This window comes from Rhinoraja longicauda, chromosome 23 (genome assembly GCF_053455715.1).
Source record: "Rhinoraja longicauda isolate Sanriku21f chromosome 23, sRhiLon1.1, whole genome shotgun sequence".
NCBI classification, from domain to species: Eukaryota; Metazoa; Chordata; class Chondrichthyes; order Rajiformes; family Arhynchobatidae; genus Rhinoraja; species Rhinoraja longicauda.
Genome location: NC_135975.1, coordinates 8,846,357 through 8,869,339, shown reverse-complemented (window position 1 = coordinate 8,869,339; position 22,983 = coordinate 8,846,357). Strand labels below are relative to the sequence as shown.

Sequence of the window (22,983 nt, the reverse complement as noted above, 5' to 3'; positions counted from 1 at the left end):
TGGCCTACCCCTTATTCTTAAACTGTGGGCCCTGGTTCTGGACTCCCCCAACATTGGGAACATGTTTCCTACCTCTAACCCCTTTCCTGTCCAACCCCTTAATAATCTTAGACGTTTCGATAAGATCTCCTCTCATCCTTCTAAATTCCAGTGTATACAAGTGTGAATAAATACCTTCCATTTGTACCAGCATCTGCAGTTATATTTTTTTACAGATTCTGAAAGCAGGGTAGGACTACAAGTCCCAGAGAGTGTGGCGAGGTGCAGCAGGCGTCGCTGATGGGCGATCCGAGTACTTGCGCATTGGTTACAAAAGGAGGAGGTGAGGCAGCGCCTGATAGCTTGTGCGACAGGTCGTCCCCGGGGCAACACTTGTGGACCGACACCTTCCCCCTCGGCCTCGCCATGTCGGAGATAGAACAGGAGCCCGAGCTGGCCGTGCGGAGGCGGAGCACCCAGGACGCCTTGAGTAAGGAGCTGGTTGAACTCTGCATGCAGCAGCAGCAGTAGCGCAGACTGCGCCGGGTCCGTGTAGCCGACACCTGTCCCCGTCCCAGGACATGTCCTCGCCGCCGCCTCACCTGGCCGGCACCCAGAATCGGGCAGTCCTCTTAGTTTTTGTTCTTCATGCTTCGGCTCTAGTCCTCCCCCCCCCCCCCCCCCCCCCCCACCAAATATTGCGAATTAATATTAAATAACACAGACCTTTAGAAGTCTGGAGGTGGATTTCAGAAGAAGTTGAATAGGGGGGTGGGGTTGAGGATGGACGTGCAAAAAGTGGGCATTGGATTGCTCGAGTCAATAGGATCACCTCACCCTTCAGGAGAGCAAGTGCAGGCACGGTGTGGTAGTGAGGTTCTAAGTGCATGAGGTTTGTAAGATCTCGGATGTAATAATGACAGGGTGGCATCGACTGCAAAGCAGAACATTTCAACAAGAAACGCGTATCGGCCTGTTGGAAAAGACCGGAAAATTAGGGCGAACTCTTTCAAAGACCAAGTATAGTCTCGACCACGATGGGCCGAATGATATGGTGTTCTGTATCATCCCGCGCATTTGTTTAATGGTGGATACTGACTTTTATTTTTGCTGGGTGCCTGCAATAGTTCAACGTACCATTACAAAATCTAAATTTAGAGCCAGTACTAAACACGTGATTCTTTTTTAGCTAATGTGAATGTCCTGTTTATGATTTGTTGATAGTAAAACTTGGAGAGAGTGGCCAAAACTTGGTTCAGTCAGAAACCCAGTTTGTGTTTTGGGCTGATCAGTTGTAATTGTGGTCATTCCTTCTCTGGAGGTAGTTTTTCAGTTGCACCAATACTGTTGCTTGTTATTTGAGTCATACTTTAAATTGTGAAATACAGCTTAATGAGTCAGTATGGCTGATTTTGACCCCTTTGACTACCAGGACACAGCTAGGGTCTTTGAGCTGCATTACAAACTATTTCTGGAGTTGAGTTTGTAACTTGGTATGCATTTTATTCTTCGTTACGGTTGCCTGAATCTACTCCTGCATCAGCTCACTTGAATCTTATCAACATTTTTTACACTCTAGAATGCATGCCCGAGGATAATTTGATCAACTCTCTTTAAAGTTGAAGTCATTCATGTATTGGCTTGTCTGAAGAGCTTTTCAACTTAGAAAACATAGAATCATAGAAAATAGGTGCAGGAGAAGGCCATTCGACACTTTGAGCCAGCACCGCCATTCATGGCTGATCATCCAAGATCAATACCTCGTTCCTCTTTTTCTCCATATCCCTTGATTCTGTTAGCCCTAAGAGCTAAATCTAACTCTCTCTTGAAAACATCCAGTGAATTGGCCTCCACTGCTTTCTGTGGCAGAGAATTCCACAGATTCACAACTCTCTGGGTGAAAACATTTTTCCTCATCTCAGTCCTAAATGGCCTACCCCTTATTCTTAAACTGTGACCCCTGGTTCTGGACTCCCCCAACATTGGGAACATTTTTCCTGCTTCCAGCCTGTCCAATCCTTTATGAATTTTATATGTTTCTATAAGATTCCCCTCATCCTTCTAAATTCCAGTGAAAACAAGCCCAGTCGACCCATTCTTTCATCATATGTCAGTCCTGCCATCTCGGGAATTAACCTGGTGAACCTACGCTGCACTCGCTCAATAGCAAAAATGTCCTTCCTCAATTAGGAGACCAAAACTGCACACAATATTCCAGGTTTGGTCTCACCAGGGCCCTGTACAACTGCAGTATGACTTCTTTGCTCCTAAACTAATATCCTTTTGCCTGTGTATTTGTGCACCCACACTCTGTTTTCAAGTCTTTCTGTGACTTTTCCCCTCCATTTCTCTCAAGTATAATCAGATGTCGGCATATTTCTGTTCTAATCTTTTGGGTTACCTATGAAGTTAATCACTGCAGTATTGATGGCCATATCGTCAGGTGCCAATGCTCTGAGCTCTGGAATTCTCTCTGGAGTTTTAGTTTCACTACCTCTTTTGTCCTTTTACGATATTGATTAAAAGCTAAATTCAGTTGAGTTTGGTTCAACGAAATGGCTTATTAGTTCTTTATTTGCCTCATTTTTTAACAGTGTTGCAAATGAACTTTTGGATTGTCTGGTGTGTTAATGATCCAACATAAATACAAGATAAGAAAGGAAGTAGATTGAGCTTGACTCTAATCTCAAGTATAAAGGAATGCCATCTGCATTAGAGGGAGCTTTTTGTAGTAATGCTATGCATGAAATGGACCAATGTTGTATGTTCCTTCTGCTTTGAGATATTTTGATTTAATCTGATAAATATTTTTAAATACTCTGAATTGATTCTTTGGATGCCAAAGCACAGAAAGAGGAACTTCAGCCCATTGTACTCAATTACAGTGCCCTCCATAATGTTTGGGACAAAGACCCATTTATTTACTTGCCTCTGTGCTCCACAATTTGATATTTGTAATAGAAAAAAATCACGTGGTTAAAGAGCACATTGTCAGATTTTAATAAAGGCCATTTTTATACATTTTGGTTTCGCCATGTAGAAATTACAGCAGTGTTTATAACATAGTCCCCCCATTTCAGGGCACCATAATGTTTGGGACGCAGCAATGTCATGTAAGTGAAAGCAGTCATGTTTAGTATTTTGCTGCATATCCTTTGCCTGCAATGACTGCTTGAAGTCTGCGATTCATGGACATCACCAAGTTGCTGGGTGTCTTCTCAGGTGATGCTCTGCCAGGTCTGTATTGCAGCCAGCTGTAGCTTATGCTTGTTTTGGGAGCTAATCCCCTTCAGTTTTTTCTTCAGCAAATAAAAGGCATGCTCAATTGGGTTCAGATCGGGTGATTGACTTGGCCTCTCGAGAATTGATCATTTTTTAGCATTGGAAAAACTCCCTTGTTGCTTTAGCAGTATGTTTGGGGTCATTGTCTTGCTGTTGAATGAACTGCCTGCCAATGAGTTTTGAGGCATTTGTTTGAACTTGAGCAGATAGGATGTGTCTATATACTTCAGAATTCATTATGCTGCTACCATCAACATAAAATAATTCCATAGGTAAAAATCTTCAGTCTAGCTCACTTCAGGGTGAAGGGTTTAAAGTTGCAAGCTGAACCAATCTTTTAAAGATTGTGGCCTTCCATCACAGTGAGGAGAGGACTGGAGGAGACTCACTGTGATGGATGTTTCTTTTTTTGTGTGTTTTTGGGGTTGTGTAATTTGCCTATTTTAATGCTTTATTGTGTAATCTGCCTAATTTAATGCTTTTATTGTTGGACTGTGGGTGACTGAATTTCGTCCAAAAAAATCGTTTTTTTGGATGACAAATAAAGCTATCTTGAATCTTAAATGTTCATGTTTAGAAAGTTTATGGGAGGAAGCTGTTGCAGGAAGGTAAACATGTTGGAATAGCTGGTGCTTTCATCATGGTCCAGAATAGCAGAGGGTGGGGTGTGCAGTAGGGTGATATTTTTAGTGGCATTAGAGGACAGCCAATTCTGTTGACCAAATAGTGGAATTGTCTTCCTATCTGCATCTGCCTGTCAAGGAAAAAACATACACCATTGTAACTCTGGGTTTTACAAGCTGAATTAAGACTTCAGCTCCATCTGGACTTGTCCTCAGTCTTCAGGTCAATTTTTGTTGTTGACCTTTGGTACCATTTTGGATGGATATTTTAAGTACTACCCAAATTGGAGACCTATGAAAGTTGAATCTAGCAAATATCTAAGTCATGCTTCAAGTGGTCTTACACAATTTATCTGCTTTAATTTTCAGTTTTTGGATTATTGAATAGTTTGCATGTGACTCTGATTCTGGGGTTGCCAAGAAGGATTGTATATTTTTGATTCTCTTACCTGTGGATTATTGCTCTTTCAGAGAGTGGTCTCCTCTAACTTGCGGTTGGAGCACTTAATCCCACTTTCCAAAACCTATCCCTTAACCAAAGGAAATAGGTGATTGTGATTCTGGTTTTATTTTGATTGAAATATTGATGGTTGGTAAAAAGAGCAATTAATGTCATTCGGCAATAAGTTTCACTAGAAACTGTTAACTTTGAGCAAGAGGTTAATGAAGGGAAGACTTGCATTTTATTTACTTTCAATATGGTCTGGAATATTAGATGTGTGTTTGACTGCACACTGCAAACTTTCATAATTAGTAATCAAATAAAGACTCAATCATCTGCTTTGATGGTTTTGGGAGGAATACTAGGAGTGCTCTTCTTTTTTTTTTAAAGCATTGCATACATGTGAGAGGGTGATGGGACCTCCGAGAGTTACTTTGAGATGGTACTTCCAATGATGCAATGCTTCCTCGTTACTACACCGAAGGATGTACACCTGGCTGTTTCAGTTCCTGGAGTGATTCTTGACATCTCCAATAGTTGTGGATTCCTGTGCTGGTAACAATGCCGAGGGAGGCATTCAACCCATTAAGTCAATTCTAGCCGTTGGAGCAATCATTTCATTTCCCCTCTCCTTATTTCTCTTTTTCTCTCCCTCGCACATGCATATCGACCCCCTTTCAACTCCTTTTCCTGTTAACTTACAGTAAGAGGTAATCTGCAGTTAATTTACCAGCGCATCTTTGGGGTCTGGAGGAAAACCACGTAGAAATGGCAGCTCCCTAGGTCCTTGAAGCTGAGCCATCTCACTGCCCACTGAGCGCCATCTCACTGCCCACTGATCCAGTATCCAAGGATCAACACTAAAAATAAAAATGACAAATGTTGAAAATTGGTAGCAGATCAGATAGCAACTACGAAGAGTGAAACAGTTAATGTTTTGAGTTGATGGCCTTTCATCAGTCTTTCATTGATGGAAAATCATTATCTGAAACAATAACTTTGTTTCTCTTTCCACAAAAGCTGCCAGTTAATGAAGGGAAGACTTGCATTTTATTTACTTTCAATATGGTCTGGAATATTAGATGTGTGTTTGACTGCACACTGCAAACTTTCATAATTAGTAATCAAATAAAGACTCAATCATCTGCTTTGATGGTTTTGGGAGGAATACTAGGAGTGCTCTTCTTTTTTTTTTAAAGCATTGCATACATGTGAGAGGGTGATGGGACCTCCGAGAGTTACTTTGAGATGGTACTTCCAATGATGCAATGCTTCCTCGTTACTACACCGAAGGATGTACACCTGGCTGTTTCAGTTCCTGCTCCAGCTCAGATTTCTAGTATTTGCATTTTGTTTTTTCAGGCAACATTTGTAACCTTGTTAAAGGGCCAGCACATGTAGATGCTACTTTGTGAGTGAAATGATGTCTGTCAAATAGATCTTTGGTGAGGTCTGACTTCTTGCATGTATTGAATGTGATTGTAGGGTTTTGTTTTGTCAGCTTTTCAATTTTTAAATAAAATGAAGATTTTTGATGTAACAAGTAATGCACAGACTTGTTGATCCATTGATCAATTTCTGCAGCTTGTACCCTCTGAAAAATACAGTTAAAGGAATCAACGCTTTGGTTGTACTGTGGTGTTTCTGTAGTAAAATCCTTGAGATTACAGAACTGGTCATCACATCTTTATTTCAGCAATGGGCACATGATCTGGTAGACGTTGGCCTTGGTCTTATGGCATTAGTCACTCGATCATGAGATACTGCAGTTGTTATAGAAGTTTGATGAGAGACTATTCTATGGGTTAAGTAGCAATCACTGAATGTCCGTGTATCAACCCAAATTGAATTCCACCTTTAAACAAAACTCTATACAGTGTCACGTAGGGTGTGACAACTTTATTTGGCCGAGTTGAACATTGTTTTGCTTGATCGTGGCAGTTTAGTTTAGAGATGCAGCGCGGAAACAGGCCCGACGGCCCACCGAGTCCACGCCGACCAGTGATCCCCGCACACTAACACTATCCGACACACCTGGGACTATTTATACTTACACCAACCTTATTAACCTGCATACCTGTATATCTTTGGAGTGTGGGAGGGAAAACAAAGATCTCGGAGAAAACCCACACAGTCACGGGGAAATGTACAAACTCCATACAGATAGCACCCGTAGTCAGGATTAAAATCGGGTCTCCGGCGCTTCAAGTTCTGTAAGGCAGCAACCCTACTGTTGTGCCATCGTGCCGTCCCAGTTCAGGAAGTTATATTGTGACTTTTAATGGATTATAAAATATGAGACCAATAGCTTACAGAGGACGTCTTTGTTTCCATCGATAGACTTTGGGAGGGAGAGTGAGCTATGGATTGCAGCATCTCCCTCTCCTCTGACCCTCTGTCAGCATGAGTTACATCCGCAGACTGAGCTGATGGACATTCCTTCACCATTTACACCAAAGTCCTTCGCAGGTTAGTGTGCTTGAGCTCGTTGTTTTCCACACCTTAAATGTCTACTTCTTACCTGTCTCCCACCAGAGAGACATACATTTACATACCGTTGTTCCATCCCAGTTTGGAATATCCAGAAATGATTTGTAGTCATTGCAGTATTTTCAGAGTTTAGTCACTGTTGTCATGTTGGAAGAACATGGCCTCTTGCAGACAATATAGTAACCCAGAAAAAGACAAAGTACTGGAGTAACTCAGCGGGTCAGGCAGCATCCCTAGAGAACGTGGATAGGTGACGTTTTAGGGCAGAGAGTTTATCCAGACTGAAGAGTTCTGACCTGAAATGTCATCTATCGATGTCTTCCAGAGATGCTGCCCGACCCAATGAGTTACTCCAGTGCTTTTTTTTTGTAAACTAGCATCATTGTTTCTATAATATAGTAACCGAGTTATTTTGAAGGTAAATATTAGTCTGGGGACAAGGGCTAGAAACTGAAGAACAACTGGTCTGAAGTGAATGAGGAATTGAAAGAGATTAGCAATAATAAGAGTAGTGAAATATTTAAAGGTACTGACCTTTAAATACCTCCCCCTTCCAGAACCTAATGATCTGCACCCTATGTTTTTGAAAAACTGTTATGGAGACAATGGATGCACAAGTTTTAATCTTCCAAAATTCCAGAGATTCTAGGTTGGAAGGTTTAAAAAAAACAAAAACTGAGACACATTAGCCAGACATAAGTAACAGGGGGAAGGGAGAAATTAAAACTAGAATTTATTATTAATAAATAAGACATTCTATTATTTATCGACAGATTTGATTTGGATTTATGAAAGGGAAACCATGTTTGATAAACCTGTTAATTGTTTAAGGATGTAACAAGCAGAATAGATGAAAGGGAATCAGGGACTCTGGTGAAGGTGAACTTTCAGTTGGTCATTACAGTGGGACATGAGGTGATTAAGCAGAATTGGGGCTTACAGGACCGGGGCTGCTCTACAGCAGGAATCAGTTCATGGATCGAAAATTGCATGAATCATTGGGTTAGGAGGCTGAATGGGAGGATGTCAGCAGTTCACAATCCCGATCAGCCTCTTGATCCAAGCTTGCTGATGAGTGAGTACAATGAAAGGTCGATTCCTGGAATGCAGATTTGTGCTATGAAGCAAGATTGTGCCTTGGGCCCATACCCTTGAGTTACGAAGAATCAGTGGTGATCTCATTGAAATAAAGGCAGTCCATGGGTCACTTATAGACACCCATGAAAACGTACGAACAGCCATAATATGATTCAAAAGGGTGACATGGGAAGAAATAGTTTATTTCGCAACTGGTTGATACTTGTCACAGGCAGGCTGAAGTTTCTCTTGGCTGGAGATTCAAAGTAGAGTAGTGGAGTCTCAAAAGGGGGCAGCTAATCTTGTTCTCCATAAAACTGGCTTGTTCCCCCTTTACTTTGCCTGCTGCCCTGTAATATTCTTTCCCTCATGACTGTGTCAATTATGGTTGGTTTTTTTTAACCATTTAGCTTTACCAAAGAGTAATTTACAGTACAGGACCGTGTCACTGAAATGTGGGAGGAAACCAGAGTACCGGTGAAAACTTGCATGGTCACTGGGAGAAGGGGCAAAGTTTACACAGGCAGCATCCGTGTTCCAGATTGAACCTGGGTGAGACAGTGAAGGATTTCTCTTCCCCCCCCCCCCCCCCCCCCACCTGAATTACTTAATGCATCTGCTCTGAGTGATGTGGGAGTATTGTGTTTAGCATGATCTAGTTATTGCATTCTTGCCTATCCTCAAATGTTGAGTAAAAAAACAATGCTGGAGTAACTTAGCGGGTCAGGCAGCATCTGTGGAGAGGTGACATTTCAGGATAGAACCCTTCTTCAGACTGATTGTAGTTGGAGGGAGAAGCTGGGGAAGGGTTGGGGGCCGGACAAAGCCTGGCAAGTGATGGGTGAATGCGGGTGAGGAGGTTTGATTGGCAGATGGGTGGGCTATGGCCAGAGATGAAAAGAAGAGAAGGCTGTGAAATGTGGAAAGCAGAGGCGTAAATTGAGGCCAGAAGAAGGGATGAGGGGATTGTCGAGGGGAGAGGGGGTCTGACATGTTGCCTGCTTCTGCTGTGCGGTGATATGAGCAATGGATTTTTTGGTGGTTCATCTTGGGTTTTTGAGGACATTGTTGAGCAAATTACTTTGGCAGAGCTGCCTGTGTGAGGTCAGATTTTCCTCAGAGAATGTGGATTATTAATACTTTGAGTAGCAGGTCGCTGGTTTGTCGCTACGCCTACATTTATTTTGCACAACTGCTAATTTGCTTCAGATTAAATAAGAAATAATATGGTAAAATAGCGCAGTACAATGGAAGGGTACTTTTCTCTTCTCGTGCTCTTCTTTTGATACTTGGTGGTTCTGCGTAGAATTTATTTCAAAATATTATTTACATGACCATGGAGTCATGGCAACTCAACTGCTTTGTTCCAGTTTATACATTGCTTCCTCTGAGGTTTTCAGATTTGGAGTTGTTGCAGTTTTCTACTTTCGTTCCTATTCTTGGGCTAGAGAGAATGAGAGTTAGGTATAACTCTTAGCGCTAACAAAATCAAGGGGTATGGGGAAAAAGCAGGAACAGCATACTGATTCTGGATGATCAGCCATGATCATATTGAATGGTAGTGCTGGCTTGAAGGGCCGAATGGCCTACTCGTGCACCTACTTTCTATGTTTCTGTTCCTCGCAATTGAATGATTTGGTAAGATCACTGGGTTTGGGTGGACTGATTCAGTGGGGCACGCCACCCACTAATGTTGGTCTTCACCACGTTTGTAAAGCTTGTGATAAGAGGTGAATCACTTTATTAAATAAATCTCAATCGGTTGCTTTGCAGTGACTTGCTCAAGTCTGACGCAAAATCATTCGTGCGAAGGGATAACGTGTCCGGGCTGCTTGATGATGACAAAGACCATGCTGCTGGCAGAGAATGAGGTTGAGGCACACAAACTGGCCAACAACTACAAGGTGAGTAACATACTTGTGATGTCACCAAAAAACAGGCCCATTAAATTTCAGTGTCGTCGCTATGACTGTATCTCTTGCAAAAATCAAACTGCTAAACTGCAGAGTGATTAAGTTCTGCAGTGTCATGTCCAAGAGGGGTGTGGAAGCAGTTTCCATACCTGTTTTCAAAAGCCAACAGGATGGTTGAGGTGAAAAGTGTGTGATTGAACAAGGTAGTTATCTCAGAGAATCAATGCGAGTATTTCTGACCAGCTGCCTCGGGTGTATAATTCTACAATGGGATGAATTATTGACTGACTGCCACTAGATTCATTGGGTTCAGTTCAGGGATACAGCGTGGAAACAGGCCCTTCGGCCCACCGAGTCCGCACCAGCTATCGATCACCCATACATTAGTTCTACGTTATTCCGATTTTGCATCCTACACATTAGGGACAATTTACTGAAGCCAACTAACCTACAAACCTCAGTAGAAAATGATGCATTTGAAAAGGTTGGAAAATGAAAGAACTCAATGCATACACATCCCTCTTTTTAAGCATAAGCACAATATACACTTTAGGAGAGATACAAAATTTTGTATGTCCTCAGAAATGATCCTGGTAATAGGATGAGCAGATTTGATAGCATTAAATTTGGTCATCTATAAGTGGGGAGCAACAATTACAAGGACCTTCCCCTCAACTTTTTTTTCTCTCATTTATTATATTGTTTACAGTGTACTATGTTTACATATTCTGTTGTGCTGCAGCAAGTAAGAATTTAATTGTTCTATCTGGGACATATGACACTAAAACACTCTTGACTCAATAGCTAAAGTGATGGAGTAGGTGCAGAAGTGGCAGGAAAACAAACTGGTGCATGGTTCTATTTGGAGAATCTTGCATGATGTTTGCAAGGTCTATAGTGCAGGGTGCAAAATGAGAAAAAAATACAAGAAACCACTAAGTCTGGGGCTTTAAAAGCATGCAGTTCATAGGGAGGTTAGACAGTTTAATAGTGGAGGCCTGGCGATTCCACATGACTACCATATCACTGGACATCTGGGTAAGCGTTAGCCTTTGTTCCACTGTTCTGCAAGTACAGAGGAAAGGCTCATTAGTGAAATATGCTGTGTTGGTATACCTGATCTTGCAGTCTGAATTTTTTTTTTTTTACTTTTGCAGTTTGGGTTTAAGAAATGGAAAAGCCATGTGACTGAACGACCCTGGGAAGACCGTTCTGCAATAGTGAAAGAGCTGTATTCAGATCTCAACGTCATCAAACATCCGGGTAATGTTGCAACAAGTATTGTCTCCCTTTGCACCTGCTGAGGTATTGAGTAGAAATGGCTAGGCCTGTTTTGGAAAATTTTAACACTACAAAATGCCAATCAGGATATTAAAGGGGAAAGGGTTTAGGGGACAATTAAGAATGGGAGTTTTGCAAGTCATGTAACTTCAAAAGGTTCTATTTTCAAACATTAATTTCCTGAAGTTCAAATGCGTGTGACAAAGTGGCGTATAAAGAGGGTAAGTAGAAAGGTTCAAGATTTTTTGTAATTAATTAGTACAACATTCTGCAGACTTGAAGACAATAAATCTGTTTCCCTGGCTAATGAAATTAGAACTTGGTTTGGGGTCAGTCATTCAGAGTTGGATAAAAACAAATCATTTTATCTAATGAAAGAGTGGAAAAAAAAGTAATAGGGTAAAAGGAGGAACTGAATGTAATTCAAAAACATTCAAGCCTGCCAAGATTATATTTGCATATAACTCAGTTCGTATCATGCAGAATGGTTTAGATATACCCTTTGAGTGCTAATTATCTTTTGAGATGTGTGCATTTATGTGAACAGGGTATTGATTCTGGTTGATCAGCCATGATCATATTGAATGGTGGTGCTGGCTTGTAGCGTACCACTAGATGAGCACCTCATCCACACCCATGCATTTAATCCACCACTGATGCACCTATTTTCTTTGTTTCTAACCCAAAATTTATTTCACCACTCTAATTTCATTTAAATTCCTAACTACTTCAACAATTGAGCTTGGGAAATGAACTCTTTTCATTTCTGACTTGATGTACCAGATGCTCATGTTATCCACTGTTATAATTCCATATCTCCACTTTGCATTAGAAGAGAAGCCAGCACCTGCTGTGACCATCTATCTCACCCAGCCTTTAGTGCTGATTTGGTTTTAGTAGAAGTCAATCCCGTTTAGTTCAGCAATGAGGAAGAGATAAGACTTTTCTTTGCCTTCCATCACAGTGAGGGTGTGCCTAGAGCAATCACTGTGATGGCTGTTTGTGTAAAAATTGTATCTGTGTGTCCTGTGCTTTTTGTTGTCTACTGCCGGACCCTGACGTGAGAGGACGCTGGCGTTGTTCATTCGCCGCTTTTCCGTTAGGATAGTTTGTCTGTTTGTTTTTATGTTGATTGTTTTTGTAAAGCGCTTTGAGCACCCGATAAGGCGCTATATAAAATAAATGCTTATTATTATTATTATTATTATAAATTGCATCAACATTTCTTCCCTAAAGATGGGATTGACCAGAAACTGCATTGGAATAGCCATATACGCAGTGTGGCTACAAGAGGCTAGGAATCCTGCAGCAATTAACTCGATCCCTAGCTCCCCAAAACTTGGTCACTAACTGCAATGCTCAAGTTCGGAGTGTGATGGAATACTCTCCACTTGCTTGAGTGTATGGCTACAACAAGCACTGAACTAACTCGACAACACCCATGGCGTAGCATACTACTTGATGGCCACCTCATCCACAACCATGCATTTACACCATCACTGATGCAATGTAAGAGTAGGTTGCACTATCTACAGGGTGCACTGTAGAAAGACTCCTTGGACAGCACCTTCCCAGCCCATGACCTATATCAGCTAGAAGGACAAGGGCAGCAAAATACTGGGATCGTCACCAGCCAGAGTTTGCCCCCACCTCCCCAAGCCACACCCCATCTTGATTTGGAAACTTTGCCCTTCCTTCACTGTTGTTGAGCCAAAATCGTAGACCACTCTCCTAATAACACTACCCGTGGGTCAAGAAGGCAGCGCACCACCATTTCACCATAGCAATGAGCGATGGGCAATTAAATGCTGGCCCAGCTCATGAAGCCAACATCCTTTGAATGAATATTTTTCAAAATAACAATGGAATGTGCTGTGAAATTTGAGATGCCATGATGTCCATTCACTTTGTAATTTATTTGTCTTTCAGGATCTCTGATCACCTGTGACAACGTGTTGTATGTGCTGTTGTTTGGTTGGTGGGTTGCCCTGCTGCACCTTTTGATCGCTCTCATTATGTTTGTTACCGTTGTGGGATTTCCTTATGGTAGGTTCAGGGGCATGTTGAGCATTAGTTGTGAACTGATTCATTATAGCAGCAGTACCAACTCAGTCTTTTGGGAGAGGTGGTGCTGGTTATGATCTAAATTAAGTTGGGTGGTTTTTTGAGACTTCTGTTTTGTTCAAAACATCACCAGATGGCAATTTGTTTTAGTATTTTAAAATATAATTTGTACTTGGGACAACAGTCATTTGTCTCCATGCATCAGTTCCATTCATGTTAAAAGTGTTTAGGATCCTATAGAAAAGAACTTCATTAATCTGGGAGAGCTGGTGGAGGAACTCAGCAGGTCAGGTAGCATCTGTGGCAGGAGTAGACAGTGGACGTTTCAGGTTCAGGCCCTTCATCAGACAAAAAAACTAAAGGAGAAGTTGCCAGAATGGAGGGGTGGGGCAAGAGGTAGAAAGCAGAGGGTGGGTGCAGATGAGAAGGGGTTAATTGGTAGATAAGTCAGGAAAGGTGGCGATAGCAACAGACGTTGGGAGATGATACGTGGAGAACAAAAGTTGGCATTCTGGAACCTGAGGGGAAAGGAAGGAGAGCATTGAAAATGAATGAGGCAAATGAGAACAGTGGGTGGGAAGTTGGGAGGAATGTGTGAGGAGAAGGAGCTGGGAGGGATGTGTGAGGAGGCAAGAAATTCTGATTTCTGTGGAGGATGAACAAGTAAGGTGGGAAGATACGTCTGTGTTGAGAGGAGCGAGAGGACCAAGGGGGAGTGGGTAGCCTGAAGTTAGAGGATTCGATGTTTACGCCGCTGGGCTATGGAGTACCCAGGCAGAATATGAGTTGCTCTTCCTCTAGTTTGTATTTGATTTTGCCCTGAGATGGGAGAAGGATGAGGACAGACAGGTCAGTGTGGGATGGGAAGGTGAATTAAAATGGATGCCAACCGGGAGATCCAGTTAACCAGAGTGTAGGTACTCGGCAAAGCAATTACTGAGCTGCACCCCTTTTTTCTTTCCATTCTAATTATTAAATGCAGCAAGAAGACGGTTCCTTTTCTTCAACTCACTGTGGACTGCAGTTCCTCTTTTATAGTCTCTGGTTCTGCTCCTAATTATAGTATGCAAGTCTCGATTGTCTCTCTTCTCTGAAAATGGATTTCCCCTTATTGGCTTTGAGTTTAGTTTGCATTATACTTGTACCCCACACCATTAAACATCATCAGATAGTTGGCATCATCTAAAAATAGTAAAGCACATGGCCTCTAGACTCTTGACTAATCTCACAGGATTTCCACTGCTTCTTAATTCAAAGCGGGTGTGCTTAATATGTTTACGGCTGTATTTACATGATTAAAAAGCAGAATTGAATCAAGACAGTCTTAAATCATTGTACATCTTCCAAAATGAAATCCTACTGTTTTGGTGCCATCTGGATCTGCCTCCTGCTCCACCCTTGGCCCCTTGCTTCAAATGTCCAGCATCTTTCCATTTGCAATCACCTAGAAATCCTTTCTGCACACAAAGGATTTCTTGTTGGAATATTTACACTATTTAAAGGCTAGTTTAAAATTATTGGTGTCCTTGACCTTTTAGAACCAGGTAGTATTTTGCATTTACCTATGTTTCCTTCCCTTCCCTTGATGCTTGGTGGCTTTGCATTTATTTAAGCCTTAGTGGGGAGAATGGCACCAATTTAGGAAAAGTAATTCATTTCTGCTGTTTGTCTCCCAGGCAAATTGTGCTGCAGTCTTGCCGGTTATTATTTCTGGCCATTTGGGAAGGTAATTCAAAAAGTAAGTGCATTAACTATTTGCTAATTGCTTGATTTATTTTCAAGTCTCAATCCTTCAGAATGCAATGCGCAAGGGCAAGGGCAAAAGCTTACTGGAATGAAGGGAGTTGATGTGTAATTAAAACAACTTAGAAAACTTTGGTTAAATTGCAGTGTGCAGTTGTATTGGGTGCACTGAGAATTGTGTAACGTTCTGGCAACCACACGACAGGAAGAATCTGGTCACAATAGAAAGTGCAGAAGTAATTCACCAGGATGTTGCCTGGCTTGAGGAGGTGGGGGGCATTCTGCAAGGTCATTCTCTTCACTTTTAAATAATTAAATCCTAATATCATGTCTGAGCCTTGTAGGTGGGTAGAATGCTCTTCGGGAGAGTAGATCTGATGGTCGAAAGTGATGCAGTGAATCGGAAATGAACTTGGTGAACAATCTTTAAACCTATCTCTGAGCTTTCTATCCTAAACCCATGCAATTTCACTATGTATTAAATTGTGTAAAGGTGAAGTGCTTTGGAACATTTTACCATGTACAATCAGTGCCCTATAGATGCTAGATGTTTGGGCTGTAGTTATTTAGGAAGTATTTATTCCTGTTTCAAAACACTGATGCGCTTTGAGCAAAGTTAGTTTTAGCCCTAGATGAGACCTTCCTCGTATTAAATAAATCCCTCATTCGGCCCATTTGTGAACTGCAGACGTTATGATGGGTGTGTTATCAAAATGGTTTCTGAGCACTTTGTTTCCTTTTCCAAGCTATTCATGAATCGGAGGAAAAGCAGTGTGCGGTTTTATGGTGAGAGTGTTCCTGAGGTGACTCACGTGGAGACAACGGCACTACTTGGTGACACAGAAAAAGATGAACACATTCTGGCAGAGACACCAACGACGGGAATGAATTACTGGGTAGATTGGCTGTTGAATAACTCCATTCCTTATTCTTGCAAACACTTTTAATATGAACAGTAACCTGCTCTCTGCCTGGATAGAGCTAAAGGTTTGAAACGTTGAATGGGAAATATAGAAATTAATGTCTAACTTCACATGAGCCTCTTTGCATTCGGTCAAGAGAGAATGATGAACAGTTATGTACGTTGAAGTTTATTTTGACAAAAATGTCTAACAAAGGAAATGTAAACCTTTTGAGGTGGGCTGCTGGAAATAGGCACTGTTGTGAACTGTATCCAGCGCTTGTCTCCAAATTGGAAGGAATGTTCCCTCGGGTGCATTTCAACCTGATTATTACCTAAGGAGGTAGGTGACACAAAACAGTGAGATGATGGCCAATTTTGCCATAGAGTTTGGAGAAATACTTCAAATTTGCTTTGCTGCATCTCAAGGTTTGGAGAGGAAATGTTGGGTTAGTTTTATTGGTGGGCTGTGAAAATTCTTCTCTCCTATATGTAAGTATACTGGCTCCTCCTTAGCAAACTCTTGCCTTATTATGTGGCTGAGTGATCCAGTTTCATGGTTTAGTAGAGGTCTGAGATTTGGCCAGCACCGTTGCTATTTACATCCCATAGTTTCAGGATGTGTGTACGTCTATTAATGCTGTATGCCATGTTTTAACCTCCCTGTTTTTATGCTGGAACATGCAGTTTAATAATCAATATGTAATTTGATTACTTGACAAATTGTTTGTCTTGATTCATTTTCAGCGCTGTCCAAGCACCTATGTGTGGCTTCTTCTGGGTTATCCATTTCTAGCAATTGCCCATGGCCTGGCTTCTTTCATTGCCTGGATTTTGGTTGTCACCATCCCAATAGCCAAGCTCAATGGAAGAGCCATCACAAACATCCTCCTAATCCCTCCCGAACAGCTTCAGATCACACCGTTCAAGAGGGTAAGGTTCTTGCTTTGCAGACAACATATAGTCTCACCTTTTGTGTTGTTAATCCAAACATTACAGGAACTACAGCATCTTATTGCCCCATTATCACAATCTGGCAATATCACTAAAACCCTGATTTCTCCTTTGAGCAGTCGAGGATCTCGTTGGCTACAATTGATTTTTTTAAAAATCACAATCAGTGCGACGAAGGAGGCTATTTGGCTCCTCTGGTCCCTATCGGCCTTAGTCAAGAAATATCCAGCTCCAACAACTTCCCTGTAATCCTCTGAATTTGTTCATTTTCGATATTTATCTCGCTTCCTGTTCATTGCTGTAATTGAATTTGCTCCCACTGCAAGCTTAGCAATACCTTCCAGATCCTAACCATTTGCTGTGTTTTGATGGGGCAGTTGGGGAAGAACTTTCTTGGGGCACTTTTTTGGTTTCATCTTCTTTCCATGCCCCCTAGTCCTTAATCTCTCTGCTAGTTTGATCAAACTCTCTATTGTGTACGTGGTTATGACTAACACATAATGAAACATGGTCCAAATGTGATTTATAAAATGCAAACTGATTGGAATTTGTTTCACTTGCTGCCTCCAGATGGATGTTCCTTTGGATGGAGAAGTGGTCCTTTGTTGTTACCGCGCTATGAATTTCTACTATTACAAGTATACTGTGGTTGGCATTAATGTGTTTGCTGTGAGTATCCTTTGATTCAGAATCAGAATAACCTTTATTGTCATCCAAAAAAACAAGTCTTTTGGACGAAATTCCGTTACCCACAGTCCAACAATAAGAGCAATAAAAATAAACAAAAATCACAAACCAACACAAAAAAAGAAACATCCATCACAGCGAGTCTCCTCCAGTCACCTCCTCACTGTGATGGAAGGCCAGAATGCCTTTTCTCCTCCCCTGCCGTCTTCTCCCGCGGTCAGGCTGTTGAAGTTGCCAAGTCGGGGCGGTCGGGGCTCCTGACATTGAAGCCCCCCCCCCCCCCTGTCTTCATTGAACAAAGGAGCAAAGGAGGACCCGTCATGGGGTGACCACCGTGAGGGAGAGGGAGGAGGGAAAGAACAAGGGGGACCTGGCGTGGAGAGTACTTTGTAAGCGCTCTCCATGTGGTGACCTTTTGCATACTTTGGGTATGCAAACAAAGAATTTTACTGTGAGTTGTCACATGTGACAAAGTATTCATTCATTCACTGTTCCTGATTAAGGAGTGAGGCTGGAGAAAGTTACCATTGCTAATTATTTAAAGTAGAATTTGTAATATTTTGAATGCACGTTTACTGTGCACTTTCAGTCTCCATAAATTATCCCACTCGTTGGCGTTGGCAACGTGGTGATAAATTTATAAACTTTGTTCAATAAAACTCTTTGGACTGCCACCCGGGTTGTAATTACCTAACTTGTTTCAACTCTGTGCACCACAAAGGTTTGTATTTAGTGGAAAATATCGTGCACAATGTGGAAGTAAATGTAGAAATAAATGTTCGTCCTTGGTATGTTTACCAAGATGAACATTCAACTGCTGAAAAGGCAAAGCATTAAACGGTCAAAAATTGCTTTGTCCTGCTGTAATTCTACAAGGCTCGCCTTTATCGAGTGTGCCTCCTCGTACCTTTTTTGTTGACCAGGATGCAGCTCCATACAAGTGGCTAATATATTGGATAACAGTACTCTGGTAGAATTTTAATGTTCTTCATTCAGAAGCAAATTTAAATTCAGATATTCCAATATGGATTCCTGAATTTGAGCGACTTTATCCTTAATTCCATAGGTAAAGATGCAGTAACTAAGTTCGGCCATTCCAAACACCCAACAATGCTAGAACCTTGCAGCTGAGACTACTGTGGACAAAGGGAGAGAAAGTGCAGTCAGTTTTCACTCCTAAGCCTCTTGGGCATGTACTATAGATAGTGACTATTGCCAGTTGATGGCTGATTTTGTTTTTCCCGTGCAAGTTATTTATTTAACTGGCTCTTCAGATCTGCTTCCACTGGTTGTAGTTGCCCTGGTCTTGGGTTATGCTGACACAGAAAACAACTACGCCAGTTCACTTGTAAAATTTGTGCTATCCATCCTGGCAATAATTCCTCTGTCCTACTACATTGGGATGGCGATCGCAAGGTAAGCAGAACTTTGTTTTACTTTGGCATCGCAGCAAAGCACCAGGCTGTTTGGGCAAACGGGCCCACATTTTGTTAAACTCCATTACCTGTCTGCTCTCAATCCTCTTCTCCTCCTCCTCCCTTTTCTCCCCACCCCTGCCAAATCCTGCATATCCTCTTCATAACTGTGCTGGGATCAGTGGGTAACTTACTGAATGGTTGCTTTTGTGGAAATAAGTGTGCTAGACAGATTGGAATGAGCATGAAAATAATGTTAGCTTTGTGAATATGAACTACTGTTTTGCAAGATCACAATTTAAACACTTTGACAGTGATTACTTTAAGTTCGATCCAATGAGTTGATGGTGATATTTCTTCCCTGCAAATCTATTTCTACCCTACCTTCCCCTCCTGTTTCTTGAGCAGATTTTGTTCCTCGTACTGAGTAACCTGCTGATTCTGCAATTGATAGATTACCATGAAAAGGAACACCAATTGCGTTGGGATTATAAAATTACAATTTTATGACTCTGGGGATGGTCCTGACAGCAATTCCCTTGTGGATAAGATGAATCCTCTCCACTGTCTTGCTACCATGAGTATAAGTTTAGACAAACAACAAAGAAATAACGCACACGGCTGGAACCTCTCGGCAGATCAGGCAGCATCTGTGAAAGACCAAAGGGTCAATGACCCTTTATCAGAATTGGAACTGAGAAAACAGGTTGGTTTTCAGTAGGAGAGATGGGGGGGGGGGAACACTGGGAATATCGTTGATCGAGAGAGACCAAATGAGTTAATGTAGCAGTTAGAATCAGATTATATTATTTTTGGTCTGTTTTGCAGGCCAGATCATACAAATGGAGGTAAACAGGGACAAAATTATGATGAGCTGAAATGGTCAGTGCTGTAAGTCCCTTGTGGATAAGATGAATCCTCTCCACTGTCTTTCTACCATGAGTATAAGTTTAGACAAACAAGAAAAAAATAACACACGGCCTTTTGACCCAATTCCATGATGCCCATCTAGGCTAGTCCCATTTGCTTACGTAGGGGTCTTATCACTCCAAATCGGTGTTGCACCCTCTCTAGTAGGGTCCTCTATATATTGATAAGAACATTTTATTGGAAACATTGAACAAATTCCACCTCATCCAAGCCCTTTGCACTGTAGGTGACCTGATCAATGTAAGGGATGCTAAAATCTTCCACTAATACTACCCTATTAGTCTGACCGCTAACTGAGATTTCCATGCACATTTGCTCTTATTCCCTCTTGATCATCCCCTCTTATTTCTAAGTTCTAACCATACAGCCAAACTGGGTGATTCCACAAGAATATCCTCGAATCATTCAAAGGCAAGAGATGAAAAGACAGGCCTTGTATTGCCTGTTGTTGCACAGGAATATGCTATAAACAGGGAGTGGTGGGCAAGAATCAAAGAGCAGACAAGGGAGGCCAGAAGGGAGCAATCCTTCTGATATGTTGAAGGAGAGGGGGTAGACTCTAGTACAGATTAGCAAAACCTTAGCTGCCTGCAAGGTTGGGGCAAGAAGCTGGAAATTACTAAGTCTACTTTCAACCTGTGTCCAATGAAAAACAGCTGGCTCATCCTGCTGCTTCTCCACAACTAAAACCTGGCATCTTGAAAGGGCTAGTCAGGTGATTGGCTCCAGAGTGAATTTCCTGACACCACATCTGGTGAATTAAGAGATCATGTGGAGGGGGAAACGTACAGGAAGAGTTGTTAAAATTTACTATCTTGGCAACACTTGTTCTCAGTTGCAAGACCTTTCACAAAAAGAATCCTCAGTTTACGTGCCCTTGCCCCACCCAACTGAGGAATTGAAAGAACCATTCTCCGGTCATCCTATACCATCCCTGCGCAGCAATGATGATGGATAATGGAAGCAACTGTGGAAAATAAAAATGGTTCGGTCACCTATTGAACGCAATGAAAACTTGCAGTGCATCATTGTGAAGTCTGGATTCGTGCCACCAGAACTTGGCAAACCAGCAGTGCTCCAGTGTACTTGGGAATACTCAGCGAGCAGTGTTCTTGTGTGTGGTGTACTTGCCTTTAATTCCCATTCCTTCAACTCCTCTCGTGCCCTCAGAAAATACTCTCAGCTGCTGCTTCATCTTTTATAAGATTATTATTTGCTAATTAATCGAGGTAAAACTACCTCAAAGAATAAGCAGATTAATTTTGAAATCTGTCCTGTGATGTAAAAGGCAATTTTTATTTATTTTTAATTTTTGGCTGCTTGCAATTATCTCTCAGCGAGTGGGAGTGGGAATTGCCTGAGGAAGTCTCCACACACTCATCAACCAGTTTAAGATCTCGTGACTGCAGTTTTTGTTATCAGACACCATTGCTGCTGTTTTGACTGAAGTGCGAAGTTGTGCGATCTTCTGTTCCTGTCTGGACTCGGTCCAGTTTACCCATTGAGTTGGTGTTGCCGTGGTTTGCCTACTGAATCACTGTCTACCAACTGTGAATGGAGTGGCAGGAAAGCTTCTGCTTGTGCATTCATGATACTGCTTCTCCCTACCTATGTAATTCTTTGTTGCACTACCTCATTGAAGTGCTGTGATGCACTAGTGGTGATACGCCTTAAGATGTTTAAAAACTCAGTAAAGATGGATTGAGTTTATAGCGTGATTTCTAATAACTATTTGAAGCGTGATTTAAAATAAAGTTCCACTGCAGTCCATGGAGGCAGAGATGATATCGCAGTCGTACCATTCTGCCATGTCTAGCCTTACTCACGATTCTTTATAACATATTCTTCTGCCTAATGGATTTCCCCTGCAATGCACCCAAACTATTCACTTTGAGCATTCCTTACAGATGCAAGTCCTCGATTCCTGTCACGCTATTTAAAATTTCCCCTGAATGTTTTATTGGATCGATTATTGGCCGCCTTTAAATGTGACTAGTTTTGAATTTCCATAAATAGCAAAATCTTTATCATCTTCCACAAGCACTTCCGTGTGTGAATCTATTGGGTCACCCCTTGGCTAAATCTTGGACTATTTAACCTTTCGTGATGTTTGTAACTTCCCAGTTGCGCCATCTCCATTGCCCGTTACATCTCATTCATAATATGTGCACAATTGAGTTAAACTGGTTAAACGTGCATGAGAAGCAAGAGATTTCAAGAATGAACTTTAATTCAAAAGTGAAATGCAATATGTGTGTTACAACGTGACCAACTGCTGACATGTCCGCACCTCTTGGAGCCAGTTTATGTTTCTGTGTTTATTTTTTACAAAACCACCTCACTCAGCAACACCTGAACTGATGCAGTGTTATTCCACAGGAAGTATTGCAGCTTTTGCCTTGAGTAATGTCATTATGTAATAATGGTGGTCTGCTGGCACTTATAGAATGTTAAGCCCATGATTCCTCTGAACCCAGGAGTGCTCCTCCCCAGGCTTCACTTTGTTCTGCAGTTGTGGCTCTCATTTTATGTTTTAGCTGCATCTGGTAATCATATCTCCATGCCTATTGGAAATGGTGGAATGAGTTTGGGAAGTTTGGAAGGCCGTGTTCAAAATTAACATACAATGATTTTTATCTCTGCTCTTGCCTTCAGTATTTCAGCACAGAGTAACTTTGCAGTGGGCGCAGTAGTGAATGCCACATTTGGTTCCATCACCGAGTTGACCTTCTACATAACGGCTCTGATCAAAGGCAGCCACAAGGGGAACAAGAGCTATGAGGAGGTGGTGAAAAGTGCTCTGACTGGAACCTTGTTGGGATGTGTGCTCTTTATTCCGGTAAGTTACTCGAGCTGCTTTCTTTTGCATAGTTCACTTGGAAACATAAACTGTAATGCTTTAAATTCTCTAGTCAGGACAGGAACTGACCCGATCATTGTAAACTAATGAGACCACTTAATAGAGTCATAGAATGATGCAGCGTGGAAACAGGCCCTTCGGCTCAACTTGCCCACACAGGCCAACATGACCCAGCTATACTAGTCCCACCTACCCACGTTTGGCCCATATCTCTCCAAACCGATCCTATCTATCTATGTAATCTCTTTCAAGCATAAAATTCAGAGGCATAGATTCAAATGTTATTGAGTTACATTGCAAAGTGGTTTGTCGGTAAACAGGGTCCAGTGAATTATTGGGTTG

At 41.7% G+C, this 22,983-nt stretch overlaps 1 protein-coding gene across 3 annotated transcripts in view; it reads left to right on the top strand.

Annotated features, from left to right (window-relative positions):
- Window positions 1-301: 301 nt before the first annotated feature.
- The window catches only part of cax1 (cation/H+ exchanger protein 1), a 34,692-nt gene continuing 12,010 nt past the window's right edge, over window positions 302-22,983 (top strand). The window contains exons 1-11 of one of the 3 annotated variants that reach the window (XM_078419547.1): window positions 391-469; window positions 6,667-6,795; window positions 9,667-9,797; window positions 10,964-11,069; window positions 13,017-13,133; window positions 14,828-14,889; window positions 15,641-15,790; window positions 16,543-16,728; window positions 17,320-17,422; window positions 18,711-18,852; window positions 22,437-22,620. In XM_078419547.1, coding sequence (XP_078275673.1) covers window positions 406-469; window positions 6,667-6,795; window positions 9,667-9,797; window positions 10,964-11,069; window positions 13,017-13,133; window positions 14,828-14,889; window positions 15,641-15,790; window positions 16,543-16,728; window positions 17,320-17,422; window positions 18,711-18,852; window positions 22,437-22,620 — 1,374 coding nt within the window. In that variant the 5' untranslated portion in view covers window positions 391-405. Of the gene's footprint in view, window positions 470-6,666; window positions 6,796-9,666; window positions 9,798-10,963; window positions 11,070-13,016; window positions 13,134-14,827; window positions 14,890-15,640; window positions 15,791-16,542; window positions 16,729-17,319; window positions 17,423-18,710; window positions 18,853-22,436; window positions 22,621-22,983 lie in introns of all 3 variants that reach the window. The other 2 variants (XM_078419545.1, XM_078419546.1) reach the window with 2 other exon arrangements.